At 48.5% G+C, this 26,556-nt stretch overlaps 1 protein-coding gene across 8 annotated transcripts in view; it reads right to left on the reverse strand.

Annotated features, from left to right (window-relative positions):
- Positions 1-26,556, reverse strand: part of PRKDC (protein kinase, DNA-activated, catalytic subunit) — a 150,533-nt gene that overhangs the window by 26,213 nt on the left and 97,764 nt on the right. For all 8 annotated transcript variants that reach the window (XR_012327131.1, XM_033843199.2, XM_033843197.2 and 5 more), the window contains 14 exons: positions 26,299-26,472; positions 25,691-25,789; positions 24,478-24,685; positions 22,445-22,634; positions 21,411-21,629; positions 18,022-18,134; positions 16,067-16,198; positions 14,155-14,334; positions 11,596-11,801; positions 9,593-9,731; positions 8,592-8,780; positions 7,800-8,024; positions 6,935-7,043; positions 5,437-5,548 (listed from right to left, as the gene is read on the reverse strand). Coding sequence is in view for 7 of the 8 variants with exons in the window: in XM_033843199.2 (XP_033699090.1) it covers positions 5,437-5,548; positions 6,935-7,043; positions 7,800-8,024; positions 8,592-8,780; positions 9,593-9,731; positions 11,596-11,801; positions 14,155-14,334; positions 16,067-16,198; positions 18,022-18,134; positions 21,411-21,629; positions 22,445-22,634; positions 24,478-24,685; positions 25,691-25,789; positions 26,299-26,472 (2,295 nt within the window). In the remaining variant the exon portion in view is untranslated. The remainder of the gene's footprint in view (positions 1-5,436; positions 5,549-6,934; positions 7,044-7,799; positions 8,025-8,591; positions 8,781-9,592; positions 9,732-11,595; positions 11,802-14,154; positions 14,335-16,066; positions 16,199-18,021; positions 18,135-21,410; positions 21,630-22,444; positions 22,635-24,477; positions 24,686-25,690; positions 25,790-26,298; positions 26,473-26,556) is intronic.

The following is a 26,556-nucleotide window of genomic DNA, read 5'->3' on the forward strand; positions in this document are numbered from 1 at the left end:
GCCTTCAGCTCGCCTAGCCGGGGAACCTCACCAGAGCACGTGGGGAAACCCCACAGCCCAGTGTACAGTGGTGCTGGAGCCTCTCCCTTCCCGTCTGCAGAGTCAAACCGGTGGCCTGCCTAGCCAGGGAATTCGCTGTGCGGTCCCGCCTGATCTGGGTCCCCAAACGATGAGTTATGCTGGCCCTGGGGCCAGCTTGGCTGCCTCCCCCGAACCCCCGGGGCAGTACCCCACCTACTGCTGAGCATAGCACCCAGTCCCGGCCACCTAGGAAGCCTGACCAGAGAATGCAGGCAACACAGAGCCATGCTACAGCTGCGCTGGGGCAGGACCCCAGTCCTACCCAACTGTCCTGGGCCAGCGGCACCCTGACCCCCAACCTCAGAGCTCAGGCAGCAGCCTCACCCCAAATACACAACAGCAGGTCCCACCTGCCCAAGGAAGCTACCAGCTGGCACGTCCAGAGCCCCAGGCTGAGCTGACTGGTGAAAGACTATCTCTGCAAAGTCTGAACAAGACCATTTACTCAGATGCGTAGATACCAACATAGGGAACCAAGGATCACGAAAAATCAGCTAACTGTGATGCCACCCAAGGAGACTAACGAAGCTCCGTACCTGACCCTAAAGAATGGAGCTCTGTGAGCTGTGGACAAGAGTTCAGAATAGCCCACTTACAGAAGCTAGTGAGCTACAGGAAAGCACAGACGACTACGTGCCATTAGGAAAACAATGCATGAACAAAACGAGAGTTTAACAAAAAGACAAAAACCATCAAAAAACAGAAACAGGAATCCTGGAACTGAAGAATTCAACAGAGAGCTTCAAAAGCAGATTCAACCATGCAGCAGATTCAATGAAATTATCCAGTCAGGGGAGCAAAAGAAAACAGAATGAAAAAGAGTGTAGCAGCGTGTAAGAGAAACAACACACCCATTATAAAAATCCCAGAAGGAGAAGAGATAAAGAAAAAGACAAAGTACATTTAAAGCAATAATGGTTGAAAACTTCCCTAACCTGAGGAGAGATATGGACACCCACATCCTTGAATCCCAAAAGACCCCAACAATGCAGGGGGCCAGGGTTCGATCCCTGGTCAGGGAACTAGGTCCCACATGCTTGTGGCAATTAAGAGTTCGCGAGCCACAACTAAGGAGCCCACATGCTGCCACTAAGGAGCCCTCGAGCTGCAACTAAGAAGCCTGCCTGCCGTAACTAAGGAGCCTGCCTGCCGCAACTAAGGAGCCCACCTGCCGCAACTAAGGAGCCCACCTGCTGCAACGAAGACTCAGTGCAACCAAATAAATAAATAAATATTTGGAGGGGAAAAAAAAAAGAACCCAACTAGGTTGAATCCAAACAGGGGTACACCGAGACACATTACAACTGAAGTGTCCAAAGTCCAAGACAAAGACTTTTGGAAGCAGCAAGAGAAAGGCGACATGTCACACAAGGGAACCCTCCCACCCTCCACCCAGTAAGACTATAGGCAAAGTCCTCAAAAGAAACATTTCAGGACAGGAGAGAATGGGGTGATACATTCAAAATATTGAAAGAAAGAAAGAATTGTCAACCAAGAATACTGTATCTGGCAAAGCTGTCCTTCAGAAATGAAGAAGAGATAAACAAAAGCTGAGGGAGTCCATTACCAGACCTGCCTGCCTTACAAGAAAGCTAAAGGGAGTTCTTCAAGCAGAACTGTGATGTTAATTAACATCACAGAAACATATGAAGTTAGTATATAAGTCACTGGTAATGGCAAATATAAAACCAAAGTCGAATTCTCTAATATGGCAGTGGTGGTGTGTAATTCACTGACAACTCTAGTTTAAAACTTAAAAAACAAATGTATTAAATATAAACATAACTTCAATAATCTGGTATTGGATGCATGATATAAAAATATGTAGACTGTAACATCAATATCCTAAAATGTAAGAGGACACAAAAGCATAATAAAGTTTAAGAATGTTACCACAGTTAAGTTGTTATCAGCTTAAAATCAGGTGTTACAAGATAGTTTACGTGAGCCTTGTGGTAAACACAGGAAAAAACTATAGTAGTCACACAAAAGATCACGATAAAGAAGTCAAAGCACACCAAACAAAAAGTCATCCATCAAATCACACAAAAAGAGAACAGGGTAAGCAACAAGGGGTAATGAACCCACAAAACTGTCAGAGAACAATTAACAACAAAAATAGCAACAGTAAGCCTTACCTACTGATAATTACTTCAAATGTAAATGGTTTAGATTCTCCAAGCGATTAAAAAAAACAAGATCCAGGGAGTTACGTCTCGGTCCAGTGGTTAGGACCCCCAGCACTTTCACTGCCGTAGCCCAGGTTCAATCCCTGGTCAGGAACAAAGATCCCACAGGCCATGAGGCACGGGGCCGGAAGAAAAAAGAAAAAAAAAAGATCTCCAACGATATGCTGCCTACAATACACTCACTTTCGCTCTGAAGACACACTGACAAGAGTGGGAGAAATATTTCAAGCAAATGGTAACCTAAAAAAAGCAGGGGTAGCTATACTATACCAGACAAAATAGATTTTAAGCTAACAATGGTAAAAAGATACAAGGAAGGTAATTACATGATGATAAAGGGGCCAACTGCCAATCTGTCAAGAAAATACAACGATTGTAAATATTTATGCACCAAACAACGAAGTACCTAGGTATATAGGGCAAATACTAATAGAGCTAAAAGGAGAAATAAACAGCAATACAACAATAGTTGGGGGTTTTAATACCACTGTCAACAATGGACAGATCACCCAGACAGAAAATCAATAAGGAAATAGCAGATTTGAACAATATTATAGACACACACACACAATAAAACACAAAAACAACATGATCAGTTAAATAGATGCAGAAAAAGCATTTGGCAAAATTCAACACCATTCATGATAAAACAAAACTTTCAGAAAATCAGTATATGAACAGCAAATAACCAGAAAATACAATGCAAAAAACAACCCTCCGTTCACAACAGTGCTGAAAATACATACATACTCAGGAGCAAATCTAACAAAAGACAGCTAAGATCTCCAGATGGAAAAAATACAAATCTCTGAAATTAAAGAGGACCTAAATAAACGGAGAGACATGAATTGGAGAACTCTACACTGTTAAGACAGCAATTCCCAAAGTTGATCTAGAGGCAACAAAATCCCAAACTCTGTTTTTCTTTTTTCTCTGGTAGAAATTGATAAGCAGATACTCAAATGTATATAAAAATGTAAGCAACCTAAAATAAACAAAGCAGTTTTCATAAAGGAAACAAAGTTGGAGAACTCACCCTATCTGATTTAAGACTTACTATAAAGCATCAGTAATGAAGACAGTGTGATACTGTGAACAGATATGCATATAAATCAAGGAACAGAACAGAGCATTCAAACAGACCCACAGACATAACCGTCACTGACTTCCAGAAAAGGTGCCAAGGCAATTCAGTGACACAAAGTAAGACTTCTGAACAAACGGGACTGGACAACTAGCTGTCCATATGGAAAAAGTGAACATGGATCCCTACCTCATACCATCTACAAGAATTATCTTCCACGTGGGGCTTCCCTGGTGGCGCAGTGGTTGAGAGTCCACCTGCCGATGCAGGGGACGCGGGTTCATGCCCCGGTCCGGGAGGATCCCACATGCTGCGGAGCGGCTGGGCCCGTGAGCCATGGCCGCTGGGCCTGCGCGTCCAGAGCCTGTGCTCCGCAACGGGAGAGGGCGCAATGGTGAGAGGCCCGCGTACCGCAAAAAAAAAAAAAAAATCTTCCACTGGATCATAGACCTAAATGTAAGAACTAAAACTACAACATTTCTAGAAGGAAACACAGGAGGATAATTTTGCAAGATGAGCCTGGAGGGACTTCCCTGGTGGCACAGTGGTTAAGACCCCGTGCTCCCAATGCAGGGGGCTCGGGGTTTGATCCCTGGTCAGGGAACTAGATCCCACATGCATGCTGCAACTAAGGAGCTGGAAAGCCACAACTAAGGAGCCCACCTGCCGCAATAAGACCCGGCACAAGGCTGGTCTGGGCTAAAGTCATCCACAGACACAGAACACGGAGGAGTAGGTCTCATCAGAAGCAGGATACAGGCATGTCTCAAAACATCTCCCACACTGCTTGTTAGCTGCAGAGGAGAAAACAGGGCTTGTACACCAGCAAGACCAGACATAGTATTAACCAGGCAATCAACACCGCTACCACCAGTAAAAGGCAGGTGGACACTCTGCGCTTCCAGACGTGAAACCGCAGGACGAATACTCCATGTCAGTGGCATTCTGGCCATGGGTATTTCACCTGAAGATAATCAGGAGGACACACAGCCAAACCCAAACTGAAGAAGAGTCCCCAGAAGTGTCAGTGTCATGAGGACCTGTCCAGATTAGGGGAGACCAAAAAGATACATCAACTAGATGTGTACATGACTCTGCACTGGATCCTGTCTTAAAAGACAAATTGCTTTAAAGGACGTTAATGGGACAACTGACAGAACTGAAATTGAGGCTGTGGATTAAAATGAAAACAGAGAAGCTACTGTCGCACTGTGGTTCTAAGAATATACTCTTCTTCTTAGGAAAGGTACACCGATAAACAAAGAGGTAAAGAAACAGATGTATGCAACTTACCCTCAAATGGTTCCGAAAATAAATATATGTATGTGGAGAGAAAGAAAAAAATGCTAACGCGGCAACATGTTAAAAAATGTTAAAAAAAAAAAAGTGTATCTGGGTAAAAGGTACACAGGAGAGTTCTACTTTTCTTGTAACCTTTTTTATAGGTAAGAACTTGTCTCAAAATAAAAAGTAAAAAATTTGAAAAATAAAAAGTATAAAAAGTAAAATTTTAAAAAGCTGTAGTATCAGAGGAAACAGGGTCCAACGGCAAGAATGCCAAACGTGGGATCACAGTCCTTCAGTCCTACTGACTGTGTGTTTTTGAATAAAATAACTCACAACCGCTCTGGCTCTATTACCTCTTCTCCGACACATATAGTTAATACCTGCCTAGGATTAACCAGGGCCGTTACAGGTGAGGAAAAGAATCTCAGATCCGGCGAAGTGATGAATACAGCACGTAACAGAGCTGGGAGGTAGGAGGTGGGAGTGTCAAAAGTCCAGGTTATAATAACAGAATAACAAGAAGTTGTTAAGCAGTATCTTCTTTGCCGCCATGTCACTCGCCCACATTCAGCCCTGAGACAGGAGCAGAGGGGACGCCCCTGCCTTCTCTCCCCGCCCAGCACGGAATGGACCAGGGCACAAAGACGCACGGAGAGTACTGCCAGGACAACCTCAGTGCAAACTGGCCCACGAGGCTCAGACCCCACATTTGTCTAAACCACAGTTTGGGAGAAAAGCTATTCTGGCAACTTCAAAAAAGAAACCACCTTCAACTCAGAAGGCTCAGCATCTCACCGATTCGTGATGATGTCATCCCAGACGTTCATGGGGTCCATTTTAGCATCCGGGTATCTGCTTGTCCAGGTTTTTAGAAGCCTCTTAAGGGGAAGGTGAGATGACAAATTGCCTAAAAATAATATCAGAGTGTGACTATGTCCACGGCTCAGTGACCAGTCCACCTTACAAAGCGCAGCTGTCAAGTTTCTTGTCCAAATTTAAACGTTTTGTCTTATCTTTCACAACAGGAGCAAAAGCTACCATATTTTAAATATTCTGGCATTAAAACTCAATTTCTTCGGGCCATAGAGGGAAGATGAGGAAATAAACATACACAATTTTTACATTTAGCACAGCTCCACAATCCTCCATCCACGATTCCAAAATCTAAAAAGCACTGAAAACTGACATGTTTTTCACAGAGTTGCAGCCAATTTTCCTGTGTGCAAAATCTGATCTGAATCATCACAGGGCAACTTACAGTCTGTTTACGCCACTCGTGGCAACACCCACCCAGGCGGTGGACAGCCATCAGTCGTGGGCTGACGGGCCACTGCACACAAGGCCCAACCCAGTATGCACACTAGGTCGCTGGAGATAACCCCCAAAAGACCTGGCCTCGAGGGCTTCGGTAAAGGGATTCATGATAACCCTCATGAAATTTAAATTTCACACTGCTAATGTTTAAAGCTTTGGTTTTCTTTCAGCTTAAATCACAGTCCTGAGCTCAGAATCTGGATCCTTCATGTATTAGCTTAGGCAAGTTATTTAATCTCTGATGCCCTACAAAACGAGAAGAAAGGATCTACATCTCATAAGGCTGTTATAAAAACTAGAAAATGTAGAGAAAAGAGATCAACGTAGCTCCTGGGATAGTACATTGTTAATAATAGTGTACTTGAAACATCATTCTCCAAATTTAAAACAGAGAACAGCTAGGTAGATAGTTCTGAATACCAATTCTTATTAGTACTCTGAAAAGCCTACAAAACTGAAATTCAGATTTACAGTCAAGACGTTACCTCTGACTCTGGGTGGCCTCCCATCAGCACCAGGATAAAACCTACTCGTCGGCGGCACAAAGGCCTTCCAGGTCCGGGCATTGCCGCCCTCGGCCTCACCGTACCAGCTGGCACCCAGGACAGAAGCTCTGGCACCTCAGGGTCAGGCCGGTCCTCTGCGAGCTCCTCTCTCCCGACCACGCCCAACTCGGGGTCCTGCCGGCCGGGTGCTGTCACCCCAGTTTCTCATGGGGCCCTGGACCTGCCTCTGTCTCTGTGGGTGCCATGCGTCAGACCACTACTCCTTGGAAGCTTCTCCAGTGCCCAGAATCGCGCTTGACCATGTTAAACACTTACCTCAACAATCCCAAATACGTACATTTGTAAAATAAACCCAACGCAGTTTCTAACCCATACAGTAAGAAACATGTACTATCACTAGGCAAACAGATCAGAAGCCAAAGCTCTTCCGAAATTGTAAAAGAAAACCAAGGTAGGTATAAACTGAACGTTACCTTGTTTGCTAACAAAGCTGATGAACTCCTGGATTTCTATGAACGTCTGCACAGACTGCAACTTGGTGAGTCTACTTCTGTGTAAGAGGACATCAATACTAGCATAATTCTGAAAGAAGGTAGTTAGCACTGGTTACAAGTCAACTTACTGCGTTAGATTTTAACACAGTTCTCAACATGAAACAGCAGCTACCCTATAAACACATCAGTTACACAGGACGTCTCAGAGTGGTTAATAATTAGGTCATGGGAGCAATTAACAAGTGGTGTAATTTTCTTTTTTAATTTAGGTTTTCAACTGCATTTCAGTTCAACAAAATCAATAAAAGTAATACAATCGGGTACTGCTGCCTCTATTTGCCACCAATTCTTAAAAATCACAACATCCTATAATGTAAAACTGCCAACTACAGAAGCCAATCTTTCTTCTTCGATAAACTTCGAGTGTACTACTCAACCTCAAACACATTTGAAAAGTAGAATAAAGACAGTGACCGTCCATATATGGCAACGACAGATGTTCACAGACTCTACACAAGACACGGCTTTCACAACAGAACGAGCCGACACCAAAGGAGAACACAGAGCCGGGACTGGCGGGGCCTCTGCTCTCAGGCGCTCGTCCACAGAGAAAGGAAACCCCACGGGGACACAAGACGCGGAACTTTCTAAAACAGAGAAAGGCACTAAAAGGCCCCAGCACCAAGGCCGGTGTGCACAGGCCTCAGGGGAACAAGGACGCGAGGAGGGTGGGCCCGTCGCGCGGTCGGTCAGGGGAACCTGCTGCTGTGATTCCCACCCAGGAGTTTACCGATGTCAGAAAGGTCACAGAGGTGGCACACCCCCGGCTGGGATGTCATATTACCTGCAAAAACATCTGAATGCAGTTTCTGATGTAATACTCGGCCCTGTCGACGTCATCTTGCAGGAGGTAGAGGAGACTCAGCTCCTGGCTGTAGCGGAGCTCGAGCAGGGCCCTCCGCAGCTCCGAGGTCACCGCCTCGTCCACGAAGGTCAGCAGGGCCTGGTCACCCTCCCCACGGAGCAGGGCCTTGAGCCTGCTGCGGATCATGTGTGGCAGGCAGGTCTCCTGAGGAGCAAGAATCTCATCACCACGGCATCTCTGGTGTCATTTTATGGGTCCAGGTGCCGAAGTGACGGTGCTGAATGCGTCAAATGTTAAAGCACCTAAGGCTACAAACTTTAAAACAAGCTCATCTAAAGTGGTTCATTTTATAACCACAGAACACACAGGAACACGGTCTGCAGAAAATGGCAGCTACTCGTAGCTGAAAGACAACCGGACGTCTGGTACGAAGAGAGGGACCTCCAGGCACAGCCGAGGAGAGCAGTGCGGACGGGCAGGCGGGCCCAGCGAGACTGCAATGCCGCGCAGACACAACAGGAAATGTTCTCCTGGTGGTCACGCCAGGGATGCTGACGTTCATTTTTAAAGGCCTCCGCTCACTCTGAAAGGCTGAGCTAAAAGCGGTGAGCAGTTTATTATGCAGTTTGGGGGGTGTCTGGTCGTATAAATACCCTAATGCTGCACAACTACTGCCCTGTTTTTGAACACTTCTAAACAACCTGACTAATGAGAGCACACCTGACCATCTAAAACATTTATTTCCGTGACCTCAGACATGACCCCACACACCTGATAGAAGGGTTCACTCCACATCCTGCTGAGATCCGGGGCACCCTCGCCGTCAGCACTGGCCGTGGAGCAGTACGCCAGCGATTTCCATTCGGCAAGCTGGTTGTAACACTCGAGGGATGCAAGTTCCCAGAAGTCCTTCTCGGCTTCCGTGGGCTCACCGTCTGCCCACTCTTGTTTATTGAGGGCCTGGTAAGATTATTTTACAAAGTTGCAAACAGTACAAATGAAAACATTTGCACTGTAGGCTGTGTAACATTCGTACTAAGAACAACCATTTTCAGATTTATGACAAGAGGAGAAAAAAGGGAAAACAGAGTAACTTGAGTGGAATCTAATAGTCAAATGAGTATTAAAAACCCCAGCCAAGAGGGAACCACGTCTCTGGGAAACTTAACAATGAAGCCAGTGAATAAGCTGAAGACTTTAAATGACCCATAATTTGATGTAAATACTGTAGATTATTTACTACTTACAGAGTTCTTAGAATGGAAATTAGAAAATAAGACGTTTACAGAAAATTGCAGAAGATTCCACCACCTGGATCTCTCGCACAGGCCGCAGACCTGAACTCCAAGTATGTACCTGCTACACATCCACACTCGGCCACCGGTAGCTCAAACACAAACCTGAACTTCAGTCATGTTCCCAAAACCAACTCTTACCTACCTCTTTATAAATTTTTTACTTCCTGAATGAACACAATCTACTCAAATGGCAATTACATAATACCAGATACTGAAGTAACATCTTACAATTTTATCGTACTTGGTAAAACATGCTTTCTTTTATTCAGTGATGCTTTCTTAAAAAGAGTAAGGGATAACAATACTTAGCTCACATGCGGTTATTATGAAGCCATTTTCTGATGCTAATCTTTGTGTAAATTCTAAGGAATAAAAGCTGGAATACTTGAAGCTCTAAATTCTAAAGCTAACAATTTTTCCATTCAGAGAACGAAAGTGTTTAAGCAACTAGCACTTGCTAGAGACCAACTCTACCTCGTTATACAGCCGCGCAGCTTCAGAATAATCACTTCTCGCTTCTGCTAGTAACGCGTCCTGTGTGATCTGCTTTGTTCCTATCTCACTGCTGAAAATACCACGGAGGGTGTCATACTCTCCAATCGACCTGTACAGCCTATAAAACAAACCAAAAGAAGAAAAAAAGTCCAAATCAATGAATGCCCCAGTATTTTTTAAGTCTTTACTCTAATGAAATGATATTAAATCAAGATGTCATATGTTATAATTAACCAAAAAAGATACGTTATTCTTGTTTTGTAAAAATATGAAATCTTAAAAGTTTTGAAGTTACCATTAAGTTTTACTACTTTAGCCGTACTGAAGGCAGGAGTTATTCTACAGCGCATTTAAAGTAAAATCTGAAAATTACAGCTTTACAATGCGTAAGTTGACTCATTAAATGCGCCTGTTCTGTGTTAATTCATTGCTGAGACACTGCTCTTATCTGTGGTAACCTATCTGGAATCCTTGTCTAGTCCTAAAATTTGGAATGTAGTTAAGAACCCCAAAGCAGGTAAATTAGTCCTGGTCCTAGAGATGCCACGTTTTACTCCACGTTCTATGGTCTTCTCGATTCTACTGACAGCCTGGACACGGGCTAGAGCATTCATCTCTGCCGTTAACACAAACCTGCTGGTCCGTCAGCCAAGCTCCCCCTTTAAGGTAGTCTCAAGTGTTCAGTAAGTTCGTTCCCTTCTCTCTAGAGACTTCTTCCCACCTTCTGAGTCTCCACACAAATGTCCTCTCTTCCTAACCCTGCAGTCGCCTGACCACCGAGCTGAGGACCACTCCCCTCCTGGTCTTCCTGAGTTTGGTGCTTCCCTGGGTATGAAATTTCACGTGTTTATTACATCAAAAAAGCCCCACGGGTTCTCTTTCAGAGCCCACTGACTCCAAATTTAGACCAAAAAAATCTAATAGCTATAGCTCTCTTACTGCCCTGCTCATGGGGAGGTAAAGGTAACAAATCAGAGGCAGAGGTAGGGAGGTGGGAAAATAGCCCACGGCCCAGGAGTCCAAGAGGAGACGAAGCTACCAGCATTCTCCAGGAATTCAGAAAACACACCAGCCTTAGGTCCACCCTACACTGGCCCCCGGTCCCTGGACCACATACGCTGTACCGTGGTCAAAACAATGATGTGGGACTTCCCTGGTGGTCCAGTGGCAAAGACCCCGTGCTCCCAATGCACGGGGCCCGTGTTCAACCCCTGGTCTGGGAACTAGATCCCACATGCACGTCGCAACTAAGAGCGGGTTCGCATGCCACAACTAAAGATCCCGCACACTACAACGAAGAGCCGGCACAGCCAAATGAACCATTAAAAGTAAATAAATATTAAAAAAAAAAATTCTGTTTGAAAGGAATGCACAAACATAATATAAAAAGTGTGAGGAAGCATTAATAAAGCTAGAAAAAAAATGTTTAAAAGTTTAGGCCCTTAAAAGCTGTGTGCTTCGTTTATCCAGACAACACCCAAGACCCGAGACTCTGCCCCCTGAAATTCCCAAGCGCACAAGGCGTCACTACTGCCCATGGCCATGCCAGACACAAGAGGGTAAGAACGCCCACGGGCAGAAGCAGCCCCCGCAGAGGCCCTTCCTCCTGCCCAGGGTGCCGCCCGCGCCGCTGGCGGTGTCTAACCCGCGCTGTGCTGCTGCCGGCACCCGGCGCAGCGCCTCGCTACCCACCACGGCACTCAGTTCAGAGAGACAGGAGCGACCATGCAACAGCGGCGAGGCAAGAAACCCCGCTCTCACTTCCACTCTTACACCCAGAACCCGAAGACCTAAAAACCAGTGTTACAGAAAAGAAGCGCAAGTGAAATTTCACCCGAATCCAGCATCCTCAGAATTAGGCACTGGCTTTCTTATGATAAAGCCTCACGTAACCGAAACAGAATTTGTTTTTCCCAAATAAACGAAGTAACTGTATCAGATATATCGGCCTCGGCCCCAGCGGGGTCGGGGCCCAGGCGTACCTGGCGAGCTCCATCCATCTGCCGACGGTGGGGGAGAGGCCGGGCCTGCCCCGAGCGCGCTTGGCAGGAGGCTCCTGGGGCAGCAGGTGCAGCAGCGCTTCCTCCAGCAGGTGGATGGCCCCCGGCTGCTGCAGGCCCGCCAGGCCGGCGCTGCCGACCACGGCCGGGTCCAGGCTCAGCAGGTCGGTGTGTCTGCAGCTGACCTCCTGCGAAGACAGACACAGCAGCCCTCTAGCCCACGGCTCCCCAGCCACCTCTGCCAGCGAGGACCTCGTTCTGCTAAGCACGAAGGTCTGACATTCGTGGTGGAGAAAGCACAAGCTCCTCTGTGTGATTCTGTTAAGCCTTCCCCCACTTGCTCAGAGGAGGAAATGATCTCTCCTTACTGCACACTTCCAATCCAGGATTAATTGAGAGCAACAATGTCACTAGCGGACAGTGAGAGTTTTACACATTTGCTGTATGTCCAGACCACAACCGCAGCTTCCCGGAACGTATACCCTGGAGAGACGAGGAGAGCATCTGAGACACAAAGATCGCACACCCAGTCACTGCAGAGTAGGTGCGCTCACCCCCACTAGCTGGCAGCCTCCTCACGTCTCCCCACCCCGGGGGCTCACGTGCTCAGCAACACGGAATGGAGGGCTTCGGGAATTATCATGTTGACCTTTACTTTGTAACTCTCAATTTCAGAGTTCTGTATACGCAAAAATAACGAAAAGTGAGCCCCAAACCAATAGAGAGAACAGTATGGCTAGTAGGACAGCATCTCATGACGACAGACCTGCGTCTGCATGGACATGTGGAAGGGCACCTGCCTCCCGCCCTGCGAAGCTGCTGGGCCCGGAACCCTCACTGAGACTGACCGGCTACCACCGACCCAACTTGCATTCAACACCAGGGGTCTTGGAAGAACACAGATTCTCCAAAGCAAGCAAACAAACAAAAATGCTTGTCACTCTTAGCAGGAGCTAGTGGTACAGGAAAGAAAATCCAAACAAAATTCTATTTCCATGAACAACACAGCAGGACTTCCCTGCTGGCGCAGTGGTTAAGAATCCGCCTGCCAATGCAGGGGACACGGGTTCGAGCCCTGGTCCGGGAGGATCCCACGTGCCACGGAGCAACTAAGTCCGTGCACCACAACTACTCAGCCTGCGCTCTAGAGCCCGTGAGCCACAACTACTGAAGCCTGTGTGCTCCAGGGCCCGCGTGCTGCAACTACTGAAGCCTGCACGCCTACAGCCTGTGCTCCGCAACAAGAGAAGCCACTGCAATGAGAAGCCCACGCACCACAACTACTGAGCCTGCGCTCTAGAGCCTGCACGCCACAACTACTGAGCCCGCGCACCACAACTACTGAGCCCACTCACCACAACTACTGAAGCCCGCGCACCTAGAGCCCGTGCTCCACAACAAGAGAAGCCACCGCAATGAGCAGCCCGTGCACCTCAACCAAGAGTAGCTCCCCGCTCGCCGCAACTTGAGACAGCCCGCACGCAGCAACAAAGACCCAACACAGCAAAAAATAAATAAAATTAAATCTTTAAAAATCAAAATTGCTTCGGGATAAAATGTAAAGAGAAACTTATTTTGAAATACCGGCTGATTCAATATAACTTCTCAAGTCTTGTCTTTGGCATCACCAGGAGAAAACCAATGAAGGAATTCTACTTGTAAATTATAAACCAATAAAAATAGAGTATATAAAAACAAACTGTATTAACAGTTTCACGCTACAACAAAAAAGTACGAAGTAAGAATACTAAGTACTTCATCTCCGGATTTATTACCCAATCAGTTTGCAAACCAAAGCTACTGATAAATAACACTAAAGAATGTAATTTTTAAATTACTCCAGGGAGGTAACTAGTTACAAAAATACTGAAATGAATCCAACGGATTTTCTATTAGGGACTTTTGTAACGATCCATGGTTTGAACAGCAAAGAAAACATTTCTTACATGAAAGAGTAATCTTCCAGTAAGTGTGTTTAGTCCTACAAAAGTCTGTCTACACTAGTTCTCTGCTCGAAGAGCACAGCCTTCAAAGCCTTCTCTGAGGGCGGCCTCACAGCGCCCATGACAGTGCACAGCCCACCCCGGCCGAGAGGCGGCCTGCCGACCTGCCTCTCCTCGGCCTGCACCACCCCGGGCTTCTGCATCACTTGGCCCTCGTGCCCTTCCGCCTCTGCCTGTTTACCGCCTGGCCCGAGCCCGCCTGTGCCTCCGTCCCCTGCCCACAGCCAGGCACGGGCTGCACCCATGTCCCCAGAGGCCGGCAGGAGGACTGGGCGCCGCGCGACACGCAGGTGCGAGCAGAACACTGAGGGGACTGGCTGGTTTAAGACCTGAACAATTTTATGTCAAGTTTGATTTCATCACTCCATCATATGTAAGTTTTTTTTTAATACAAATAAATTGCGTCTAACCATCTGGGAGGAAGCGGCCCCATCACAGGACACGTGCTCTGTTAAAACCCTCGTTTCAACTAAGAAGCCAACGGAGTCGCTAGATGCCGGCGTGTGAAGGGCGGGAGACAGTGCGCGTGCGGCCTCACCTGGATACAGGACACAAGCGGAGGGAAGAAGAGGAAGGTGGTGCTGAGCAAGTGAGTGAAGTCCTGCAGCAGCTTCTGGGTGGCGCCACGCCTCTCAGACGCGGTCCTGTGCTTGTCCGTCTCCTTCAGGATCCCGGAGCACAGGCTGCTGAAGAGCTGCTTCGCGACGAGCGGATCCCTCTGTAGGACATTCCGGAGGAGCACAGACCGGGGTGACTCACCCACAGCACCGGAGCCGAACCCAAACACACAAGCCGCTGCCCACACGGCCACGCCGACAGCCGCAGCCGTCGACGGGGAGGATTCGGAACTTAACCCAGCACATCTGTTTGACACGTCTTATAAAAGGCACGATGGCACGGATTCCGGACCCAGAGTACAGACTCAGAAGCTGGCTCAAGTCCTGCGTGAGTCTGGACCTGCGGGTCCCTGCCCCGGGCCAGGGGGACATAGGGCTGTCCCTGGGGACTGACAGCAGCCTGGAGACATTGGAAAACGGCCCTGAGCTTAGACGACAGGCCAGAGCCCCGTCACCGTGGCCATTTAATCCCTTGACGCCAGCAGGAGCCGCCTCCGTCCTGCGTGGTGGGTGGCCAGACTGACGGACACAGCCCGTCCCTCCCGCTGTTCCCGGGCACAGACCCCAGTGCTGAGAATGGCTCCCAGCAGGCAGCGTCTACATTTTTAAAATGAAGGCATGAAAGCAAGAATAAATAAAATTTTAAAATTATTTTGTTTGGTAAAAGCTGTTTCTGAATAAAAACTATAATTTGATTTTTCTTTATTTTATGTTGGTCATTACTCTATTTTAGGTAATGTATTTGTCTTATAAAAAGTCATAATGGTTCTCATATAAAATTTTAGAAAATACGCATCAGGAAACAAGAAGAAAATAAATATTGCCCGTCGTTACACTCCACAGAGACGGTTACTGCCAGGTGGGCCTCTCACTCTGCTACGTGGGGTCCACTTAGTCTGTCAGGGGGCTTCCACGTCTACACCCACTGACTCTTGTGCACAAATTCCTTCCTCTACACGTGAATCTGCACGTGGGACAAGCGGCCCAGAACCTCACACACACACACAACAGTGCTGCAGCGAAGTGGTGGGACTCGCGCGTCTGTGATCCGGTCACACTGGGGGTTCACTCAGGTGCTCCGGTGACGTGAGCCGTCCCCACGGAGGGAAGCTGGGGGAGGGGACGCAGGACTTGGGCTATTTTTGCAAATTCCTGTCACTCTGTAATTATTTAAACAAAAATCTTACCAAGCAGTAATGGGCTACACAGACATAATCTATCACTATCATCAACATTAGTACTGCCAGTTAAGTGCTAAGGCATCATGTTTCAGCACCTATAGCATAGTCATATATTACATGATATATATGATACCCTTCGATTATAAACAGTACTTCAATTAAAGTCAAAGAAACCTTAATCAGACTTTGCAGGGATAAATATCCTGCTTCTGTCAGAGAATTCAGTGAGAAAACTTCACTCACTCCCAGTACACTTATCCCCTAATGTCTGAGAAAAGTACTCCCCGTCCCCGGCTAATAAGAGAATTACCAGAGAAGGATACTGATCCCACTGTCGCTCTCTCGATCCTCCCCCGAAAGAGGATTTTGTATAATCAATGATTTAAGTGACTTAGCAACTTACACACTGTTTCATTCCCACTGACATTACTGGTGAGAAAAACAGACTCAGTGTGTGACTGGCACACAGAGACACTGGGCCCAGAGCAAAGTGTCTCGATGGTACCCCGTGTCAGGGTCTCACAGAGCTAGGAAGCGGCAGAGCCATGACTCGGGACAAGGCCCTTCACTGAGCCCACCGTGTGGGACAAATCAGCACCTCTGCCCTGCACAGAGGCAGCCCTGCGAGCATGAGGTGGGTTCCAGCACCGACCTGGGCCACTGCCTGCAAGGGGGTGATAAGGCTGCTGTGCGGAATCTGGATGTCAGGAAGGTCTCCACGACGGTAACTTCTGTACAGGATGACGTGGGCCTCATGCTTCATTTTTAACTCACTCTTCATCTCCTATAGTCGTTAGCAACGGAGGAGGATTAGAATTCTCAGTTAAGAATACCAGTAGCCGGCTTCCCTGGTGGCGCAGTGGTTGGGAGTCCGCCTGCCGATGCAGGGGACGCGGGTTCGTGCCCCGGTCCGGGAAGATCCCACATGCCGCAGAGCGGCTGGGCCCGTGAGCCATGGCCGCTGAGCCTGCACGTCCGGAGCCTGTGCTCCGCAACGGGAGAGGCCACAGAAGTGAGAGGCCCGCATACCGCAAAAAAAAAAAGAATACCAGTAGCGTGTGAGCTATGAAACTGTCAGCGCCCACCACTAACAGAAAAGTGAATCAGGGACTTCCCTGGCGGTCCAGCGGTTAAGACTTTGCCTTCCAATGCAGGGGGTGCAGGTTCGATCCCTGGTCCCACATGCCTCGTGGCCAAAAAACCAAAACAGAAAACAGAAGCAATATTGTAATGAATTCAATAAAGACTTTAAAAATGGTCCTCATCAAAAAATCTCTTGCAAAAAAAAAAAGTGAATCAATGACAATTTCTAACCAAGACGGTTTAGTCACTACGCTTTACCAGTCTGGCAAATGATAAATCCAGAACAAAAACCACTGTCAGATGAACAGTGAAGATTATTTAAATATTTATTACAAAGAAATCTGAGTTTCTCTGAAATCAGAGAACTTGATTTAAAACTTTTTAAAGCCATAAACGAGAGGCTGTGTTTCCAGTCTGACAAACCTCGCGATGAGCCCCACCCTGCCGGCCCTGCTCTCCCCACACGGGGCCCACGCGACGCTGCCGGGAACGCACCTCTGCAGCTGCTCCCTCCGCAGGGACCGTCTCTGCGGAGCGCCCCGCCCCGGCCTCTTTAACAGGCTCCCCAGCGTGCTCATCTCCTGGTTAGTTTCCGGTGCTGCCCCTGCTTTCTGTCTGCTGTATGCACCGGACCACAGCTCTGCCATCAAGCACTCAGGTGACACGCCCCCAGCTGGCGAGCGCGCCCAACACCGAGCGCGGGTCATCCCCACCCTCTCCCTGAGACCCTCGGGGGTCAGCCCAGTGCCTATGCCCCCAAGCCCGCTCCTGGCTCCCCAGAAGCCCAGGCAGGATTCAGACTGAACGAGGGGCTCGCAGCTCAAACGCCTCCAGTGGAATGGGATTGGCGACAGGCCTGAAGTGTTGCATTAGTTGCGCTGGTTGCCACAGTTACAGGGATGAGAGGGAGGTGAAAGCACGTTTTCTTTCCACAGGAGACCCAGGGGAACCATTCGACCACCCCGTGCTCAAATTTGGAAGTTAAGTGGCTGAGGATTTAAGCTGAGTTAGAACAAGACAGGGCTTTCACTCAGAATCTGGCCCTGTAACAGCTGGGCATCATCACTGATCTGTATCTCGCACTGGAGCCAGGGCTACAAACTCTCCCGTCACATCCACATTTTGAGGAACGTCCAGCCACCGGTTCGTGCCACACGCGTGGCTGCAGCGGGCAGCTCAGCCCCAGCCCTTCTCCTCGCCCACCCCCGTGGCACCTCCAGCAGCACACCCCCTGCTCACAACGGCTTGCTGGTCCCGAGCTGGGTCAGGGCTCCGGCCTCGGCGTCGAGAGGGGCTGAAGCTGGGAGGCGGGACCCCAGGGGGACGGGCGGTCCCGTGAGGAGAAAGCCCGTCTGTCCAGAGAGAGCAGCCCCCGAGGGGAGGGCAGACCGGAGCAGCTCAGGGGACCCCCAGTGGGCTGCCGCCACAGTCGGACTCTAGACCGACAGGGAGCCTGTGTCCTTGGCACACGTCCTCTGACAGACAACAGCCATTTCTGATCAAATGCTAGAAAGAGACACAAACCTTCTCTCGCTTTTGCTCAGCCACACCTTTCCTGGCATAAATCAAACTCAGTTTTTCTCGGTCCTTTAGAAACCGTCTGCGTAATCGCAATATTTCTGCCCGATTGTCTGGACCTGAAGAACAGAAAACAGGCTGGTTATTCGCGGCCGACTTTGTCCTCCTCCCCAGAATCCCTGACACAAAAGCGAGGCTGTCTCTGAGCTCCATCTTTTACCTCCCCTTAGTTTTGTTCTCAAAACAAAGCCGCACAGGAAACCGCTGACCACTTCGGGAAGCTGGCGAACAGCAAGTCGTGCCGCCTCGGTGCCGACCGAGGGCCGTGCGGAGAGAACCGGCAGAGGCCAGACAGCACCCGGGGACAGCGGAGGGGGCTCGGGGACGCAAGGCTGGGGCAGAAACCCTGGGGGCTGTGAGGACTCCTGGAACCCGGGGCCGCCCCGGCACCAGGCCCTGGGCCTGCAGGCAGGAGGGTGGAGATCTGGCCTCTAGGGAACCAACCAGCACAAAAGGGGGGCTTCTGCGCCATGGTGGAGGCCAGTCAGCACACACCCAACATGCAGCTACCACTCCAGACACTGTTTATCGCCCTGGCTGGAACACAGCAAAAAGCCGAAAGTCACCAGTCGCTTGAGGAAAGCTTCAAATAGGAAAAACAGAACCAAACTATAGCAAAACAGCAAAAGCTGAAAGCAGGCCGTCTAGGAAAGAAATTCAAAAAATGATCTTTTATCAGAAAGAGTACATATTGCAACAGTGGACTGATGGGATGTTCAGAGACCAAAAAGGCTCATGGAAACTAAAAACAGGATGTCATCACTTGAAAGTATAGGTTAGAAGATAAGGTTAAAGACATGCCCCAGAATACAGAACGAAAAGGGTAAAAACAGGGACTTCCCTGGTGGTCCAGTGGTAAAGAATCCACCTTCCATGGCAGGGGACGCAGGTTCGATCCCTGGTCGGGGAACTAAGATCCTACATGTCGGGGCGGGGGGGTGGGCAACTAAGCCCACGCGCCTCAACAAGAGATCCCGTGTGCCTCAACGTCCCACATGCCACAACCAAGACCCAACGCAGCCAAAATTTAAAAATAAATAAATAAATAAAATATATTTTTTAAAAAGGGTAAAAACAGAAAATTGGATAATCCATTAGGTCTGATAGTCAAACAGAATCCCAAAAAGAGAAAACTGACACTTGGAAATCATCATCAAAATCATCCACGGGAGAGGACGGAACCCTTTTCATAATGGAAAAGAACACGAAAAAGAACGCATATACATACTTATACATGCGTAACTGAATCACTCTGCTGTACAGTAGAAATTAATGCAACGTTGTAAATCAACTATACTTCAATAAATTTTTTTAAAAAATAAATAAAATGTCTAGAGCAATGAAAAACAAAAACAAAACAAACAAAAAAAATCACCCAAGCAAAAATATTCCAGAACCGGAAACAGGAGTTAGCAGCCTGAAAGGGCCTTCCTCAGCCCAGGAAAATGGACTAAAACAGACCTGCACCTAAGGACCCTTTTGTGACGTTTCCTAAAACTGGTCTTAAAGAGAAGATCCTGAGAGCATCTCCAGAGTAAATATCCTGTCCTCACAAAGGACCATGACGAAGCCACACCAGGCTCCTCAGAGCCCAGAGCTCTGTCCCCACAAGCACCAGTGCCTGCAAAGCAGTGCATAGCATCGCGTCACAAGAGCCACCGTGCTGACCCCTACCCTGGAAGGTCTCCGGGGAGGTGCCCCCCAGGAGGACCAGACCGAGGAAGGACAGTCCGGGGCCAGCAGCCTGGACGCAGTACTCGGAGGCTCAAGGGAGATTTCACATAGACAACAGCTGTGCAACTCAGAGGACACTAGGGGACAAATATGTAGAAAGCCAAACATCTAAAGAAAATAGTCATGTACACAAGAAGCTGCTCCTGTAACTTTGTTTGAAATAATGAGCTAAAGAAAAAAAGAAAAGAAAAAAAAAGGAAAGGGGAAGAAAAGAAAAAAAAAAAACCCAAAATGTCAATAAACAGAGTATTGACAGTCTCTTGCATATTCATTCTACTGAATCCTATGCAATGATTTAAAATAAACTTGTGCCATGTGTATCAATATGGATAAACAATATTGAACAAAAAGTGTGCATGTAGAAAATAGAAACATTTTATAATATTTTATAAAACATGCAGAGCAATGCCTTACTTTTTTATGAATATAAGTTATGAATAAAAGTACATAAATTATCTGTGGAAATGAGCTACACAAAATTCAGGATTGAAGATTACCTCTGGGAAGATTATGGAGGGGAGTGAAATACAATTTGGGAGAGTTTTTCTTTAGGGTTTTTTTTTTAACTGAAGTAATTGTGGCAAAAGTTAAATTTGGTAAAGCCTGGCTGTGGATACAGGGATGTCAAATATATTATTTTTATTTTGTCTATATCTGAAATATTTCATAATTATAAAAATATAAATATGAAAAGAAGTCTGTTGGTTTAGAAACCTGAATGGCTGACACCTGGCAAATAAAGTTGGTAGAAGTAAAAAAAGAAAAAGAAAACAGTCATACACTCAATACCCTGTGATAGGCCATAACGGAAAAGAATATAAAAAAAGAGCATCTCTGTGTGTGTAAGCGAGTCACTGTGCCGTACAGCAGAGACCGGTGCAACACTGTAAATCAACTACACTTCAATAAAAAAGAAAGAAAGAAAGAAAGAAAGTAGCCATTAATACCCAGGAAAAATTACTGCACAAGAAAGGAAAACAGGCCCACGTGACCCCAGCTCAGGCGTGAACTGCTCAGGCACGTGCGTGAGCCCAGGGCTAGGGCACGCGCTTCCCACAAGTGGGTGCGGGGCGGGCGAGGGCTGGGGACGCAGAGCCAGAGAGAGTGACTGAGACCCAAAGGAAAGGGGCAATAAAAACGCCAACCGGAGCTGTAGAAGCCGCACGAGAGACCTGACCGAGGGCGGATGCCATCGCTTCCCGCGAGTCTGGGGCGGCTGGCCTGTCTGCTGGCTCCCCGCCTGAGCCGGGGCTCCTCCCAGGGCCCCCAGCCCACCCCGTCAGCCTCCTTACCTGCCCCCGCCCCGGCCCCGAGCTGACCGCCTGTGTCCTCACTCCCCACCGCCCAGGCCTGGCCTGACCCCTCTCCACCCCACCCGGACCTCAACTCTCTGAGGCTCAGCCTCTACACCCTACCTCCTCTTGTGACCCCTAAACTTCCAGAAAGTCACTAAGCGACGGAGCTGTGCCCACTTTACTCAACCACTTTCTGGACCCCGAACCGTGCTTCCACAGTGCTGGGCGCCACGCGGGGGCCGGGACGCGGGGACAGCCATAGGCTCACGGAGGCGCGCGTTTCAACACACCTCGGCGACCGCCTACCTTTTGCTCCGTTGTCCACCTCGTCCCCTGGGAGGCACAGCCTTTTCTTCCCGAAGTCGGGTCCCACTGACTTCGGGGCTGCCCCGCGCAACCCCTCAGGCCTCTTGTGGGCAAACAGCAAGGACGAGGACGAGGGCGATGACTCGGTGGCGGGGGCCGAGCCGTCCCCCAGCGGGTCAATGCTGCCCCCCGTCAGCCAGTGGCAGGAGCCTCTTCCCCCTGCAAACAGGCGTGACAGGCACGTCAGGGCAGCGGGGACACGCCGGGGACATGCCGCTCGAGAGCAGAGGCCGCCGCCTGGCAGCAGCGACCAAGACGGGAGCCGGCCAGGTCCCCGCGGGAAGACCCGGGCGGCGGGCTCCCGTGTCCTCAACGTGAGAAGCGGGAGACATGTCACCTGCTCCTAAGAATGATACTGTGTCTGCGACAAGGTACTAAGGTCCGTGATTTCTAGCATCAGTGTCGTAAAAGTTCCACACTAACTGTCCAAATCACTCCTATTTCTAGAACCAACAGAATGTGAAGAAATCCCATGAAGGAAAAGCACTGAAGAATTTACATAAAACCACTTGGGGATTTCACTCTACAACTTGTACTCTGCTGATCAAAGGAACCAGCTGACTCATTTGAGAAAGGAAAGTTTAATGAACTACAAACACAGTAGATGAATTTGGTTCAGCTCTGCTTTGCTTCTGAGGTAATAAGGGGTTTTAAACATGATGCACTGAACGAAACCAAAACGTATATGTACTAAGACTTTTCCTGCTTTCTCCAATCAGAAATAACCCTTTTCTTCCCTTTCTTGGCTGTGGTGGACACAGGACGGCCATCGGACTCCACGCTTCCAAGCGCCCAGCATGCCTGCTGGCTGAGCAGCCGTCCCCACCTCCACCCCCAGGACTGTCCCCACGGGACTCCTGCCCCCGCCCACCCCCCGAGTCTGCCCTCAGGAACTCAGCCCCCCTCCTCCTTCACGTCTTCTGGGGGGGGCCCCTGCTGCCCCGACGGCCGGCACCCCGCGGCAGACGCGTTACCTGCACTCTGTGTGGGTGTGAAGTCGAGCTGCTGCTGGGTGGCCCGGACCTGCCCGGCCAGCCCCCGCCGAGCCGAGAGGGGCCCATCCTGCGTCCAGGTCTGGAGCGCACTCTGGGAGGCCTGGGTCTCCAGGAACATCGGAGTGAGGACCGCGCTCCGACAGCGCCAGTCGGGATCAACAGAATACTCCTGCACAGGAGAGTTTCAGGTGAAGCAGTGGCCCTTCTCAGCAACACTCAAATGCTTTATTTAAAATCTAATGGTCCCATCAGCACATACGTACTATAACTTCGTGTGTCTCCGTGAGAAGTAGCTTAAGAACCTTTTCAAACTGAGTTTTAACGGAACAGTTATCTGCCAACTAGACAAGCCCATCAGTACTGGGGAGGAAAAAACCCTTTCCTACTCCTCCGCACTCTGCATCCAGAGGCTCACTCCCACCCTCGGGAAACGCCTCAGCTCCTCTGAGCACCCAGACCCGACCCGGCACCCAGACCGCCAGGCACTGGGGACACGGGGGTGGCAGGGCGGGCTCTGCTCCAGGAGCTCTGAGTCAACGTGCAAATCGCCACCGGGGCTGCTGGGCCGAGGCGCCAACGGGCATCTACGGGGGTGGCGGGAGGGGAGAGAGGAACAGCTACGTGGAGGCTGAAGGGACGAGGGTGCGCCGCGCGCAGGGTGACGCACAGGCGGTGTCTCAGGAAGAACGTGCGTGGATTCCAAATAACACCAGGAAGCCAGCACGCTGGTCGTCAGGGCAACGCTGACCAAAGCACAGCGAGACATCACCTTGCACCTGTCAGGATGGCTGTCATCAGAAGGGGGCCCTGTGCACTGCTGTTGGGGCTGTAAGCTGGTGCAGCCACCGTGGAAAACAGTGTGGAGCTTCCTCAGGAAACTAAAAATACAACTACCATACGATCCAGCAATTCCACGCCTGTGTATTTATCCAAAGAGAACAAAAACACTAATTTGAAAAGATACAGGCACCCTAGGACTTCCCTGGTGGCACAGTGGTTAAGAATCCGCCGGCCAGTGCAGGGAACACGGGTTTGAGCCCTGGTCCGGGAAGACCCCACATGCCGTGGAGCAACTAAGCCCGCGAGCCACAGCTACTGAGTCCGTGTGCCACAACTACTGAAGCCCGCGGGCCTAGAGCCCGTGCTCCGCAACGAGACACCACCGCAATGAGAAGCCCGCGCACCACAACAAAGAGTAGGCCCCACTCACCGCAATTAGAGAAAGACTGCGCGTGGCAACAAAGACCCAACGCAGCAAAAAAAAAAAAAAAAAAAAAAAAAGATACAGGCACCCTAACGTTCATAGCAGCACTATTTACAATAGCCTAGACATGGGAACAACCTAAGGGTCCATCGCCAGATGAATGGATAAAGAAGATGTGGTGTACGTACACACACACACACACACACACAGACACGCACACACAATGGAATACTGCTCAGCCCTGAAAAACAATGACATCCTGCCATTTGTCAACAACATGGATGGACCTTGAAGGCTACACGAAATAAGTCAGAGAGAAAGACAAATACTGTATGGTCTTATTCATATGTAGAATCTGGAACAAAAAACAAACCAAGCTTATAAAAACAGAGAGCAGACTGGTGGTGGTGAAGGGTAGGGGGTGGGAGAAATGGGTAAAGGGGGTCAAAAGATACAAACCTCCAGTTATAAAAGAAGTAAGTCCTAGGGTGCGATGTACACATGGTGACTACTGTTAACAACACTGTGCTGCGTATTTGAAAGCTGCTGAGAGAGTAGAGCTTGCAAGTTCTCATCACAAGAAGAAAATGTGTAACTGGGAGGTGACGGATGTTAACTGGATTTATTGTGGTGATGACTTTGTAATACATAGAAGCACCGAATCATTACCACATACACCTGAAACTAATCCAATGCTATACTTCATTTATACCTCAATTAAAGAAAAGAGAAAGACGTTTAACACTAGTGGACAATGTCTGCTGAGCAACAGGCAGGGAAAGCTCAGATCACAGGGGTGAGAGCTCACCTGAAACTCACACTCCGACAGAGGGTGCTCGAACACGGGACTGCGGAAGTCGGGGCTCACGCTGGTCATTTCAAGCAGAAAATCTGTCGCTAAACTTAAGAAGCGCACTTCTATCTTCGGAGAATATAAGGAATTTAGGGCCAGCAAGCGGTCCAAGGTGTTTGACGGCAACCTAGTTTCATGGCTCCAGAAGTTCCGAATCATTAATCTGAAGGGCAGAGAGGAAAGAAGAGAAGGAGGCCTGTACGTGTGCCCGGCAGGGAAGGCATCTCCCGCCGCCCCCCCCCCGCCCCCGCCAGAGCTCAACGCAGGGCAACCATAGGCAAAACTGTGTCAACAGGGTAAGCTGACTTACAAACAATGTATGTGCTGAAGGGGAGAAATATTCCAAAATGTTAGCATTATTTAGCAAGAGGTGAGACTAGGTGATGTTATTCTCATCTCTCTTACCTGGGAAGTTTTCAAAGATGAGAATACAACATTAGATATATTGAAACTGAGAAAACATTGAAAGAAATTACATATATAGTCCTTCATTGCCTTGCTAATAAGACAATTCACTCCAAAAGTCAGCGCTATACAATATTCAAAACATAATATGAATATAAAATATTCAAACCATTCTGGTTAAAAACCAGATTAGGCTTTATAATTTGTGAAGGTTTAAGAAATCCAAATACAATTTTTAATGAATTAAAAATTCCAACACAGTTAAAAGTCAGTTGATATACAGAATCATACAAAAAAGTCTACACTGCTCCTTGTGCAATGTAATGTAATTAGCCCTCGGGGAGAACAACTGCCCTCTCTCCACGTGTGATTACACTGTAGCATCCTCCAATCTCCAAGGTTTCAAACATGTCATCCGATACTGATACATACAGTGAGATCTCACTCTGGGTTAAACGGGAAACAATAACCCACTTTTTATTACAGATTTCTCATCTTGAAATGCTGTATGTCACGGCACAGCAGAGAGAGTGTGAACCCATGCCACTTTTTCAAGGCTTTTATGTTAAAGTAACGTGTCAGGATTTTTAGGTCTTAATATGATTTGAAATACATTTTTATTACACATTATGGAAGCAAGAGGCAGAGAAAACGCTGATACTGCAAATGTGCTTCCAACACCTCTGAAAGACCCCACACTGGCCAAGAACGAGACCCCCTGAGTACGCCCGCCCAGCCCAGCTGTTGCAGGAGGGGCACATACTGAAGGCCGGGATTCTCGTCGGTCAATCCTTGGATCAACACGTCTTTCGCCAACTTGAATACTTCTTGGGAGTCATCATCTGCCTGGCTCTCTGGATCTCTGAGAAAAGTAACAAAACGACAAATCCATTGATGCTCCTTCTGTTGCTTTTGTTCAACCCCAAGAGCACTGTCCAGAATTGAAGAAACAAAACCTGCCTCTTCCCGCGAACTTCCAAACCCACCCTCCAGCACCTGCACCCTGACACGGGCCCTTGGTGCGGCTGGGGGAACAGGGCCACAGAGACCCCATGAGGAATGGCGTGGTCGCAGCCCCAAAGGAGGAAACATCCCAGCAGCCCCTTTCCTTAATCTTGTCAGACTGTAAAGGGATAACTATGGAAACAAGTTACACTTTCAGCTCAACCCATAATGCCACGCTGTGAACATTTCCCACAGATAACACAAAATCAATTAAGGTAAGGATATATTTCAATACACTAAACTTGTTTCAGTTATTAATGACATATTTTTAAATACTTTATCATTCATCTTAATCGTTCCAGACTGCTAAAGGCACCCAAACGGTCCCCCAAAAACAGCGCCGTAAACTGTCAGAGCGGAGCTCACCGGTAGTTGTCGTGAACCCACATGAGGATACTGTACATCTGCTCCCGGCACAGAGCGGAGGGGTGAGACAGGAACTCCGCCACAGGGCTCAGGAGTCCCCGGAGCTCCACGGGCTTCAATCTTGCCATCAGCTTGTAAATTATGTCCAAACACACTTTCTGTCTCTCGTCGTCTCTACGGTAAGAGGGATTTTTAAAAACACACAAATTCGACAGTTGTTATTACTAGACTTTCAGATATGACAGGTAACTTTTTCTT

This window comes from Tursiops truncatus, chromosome 17 (genome assembly GCF_011762595.2).
Source record: "Tursiops truncatus isolate mTurTru1 chromosome 17, mTurTru1.mat.Y, whole genome shotgun sequence".
Classification (NCBI taxonomy): domain Eukaryota; kingdom Metazoa; phylum Chordata; class Mammalia; order Artiodactyla; family Delphinidae; genus Tursiops; species Tursiops truncatus.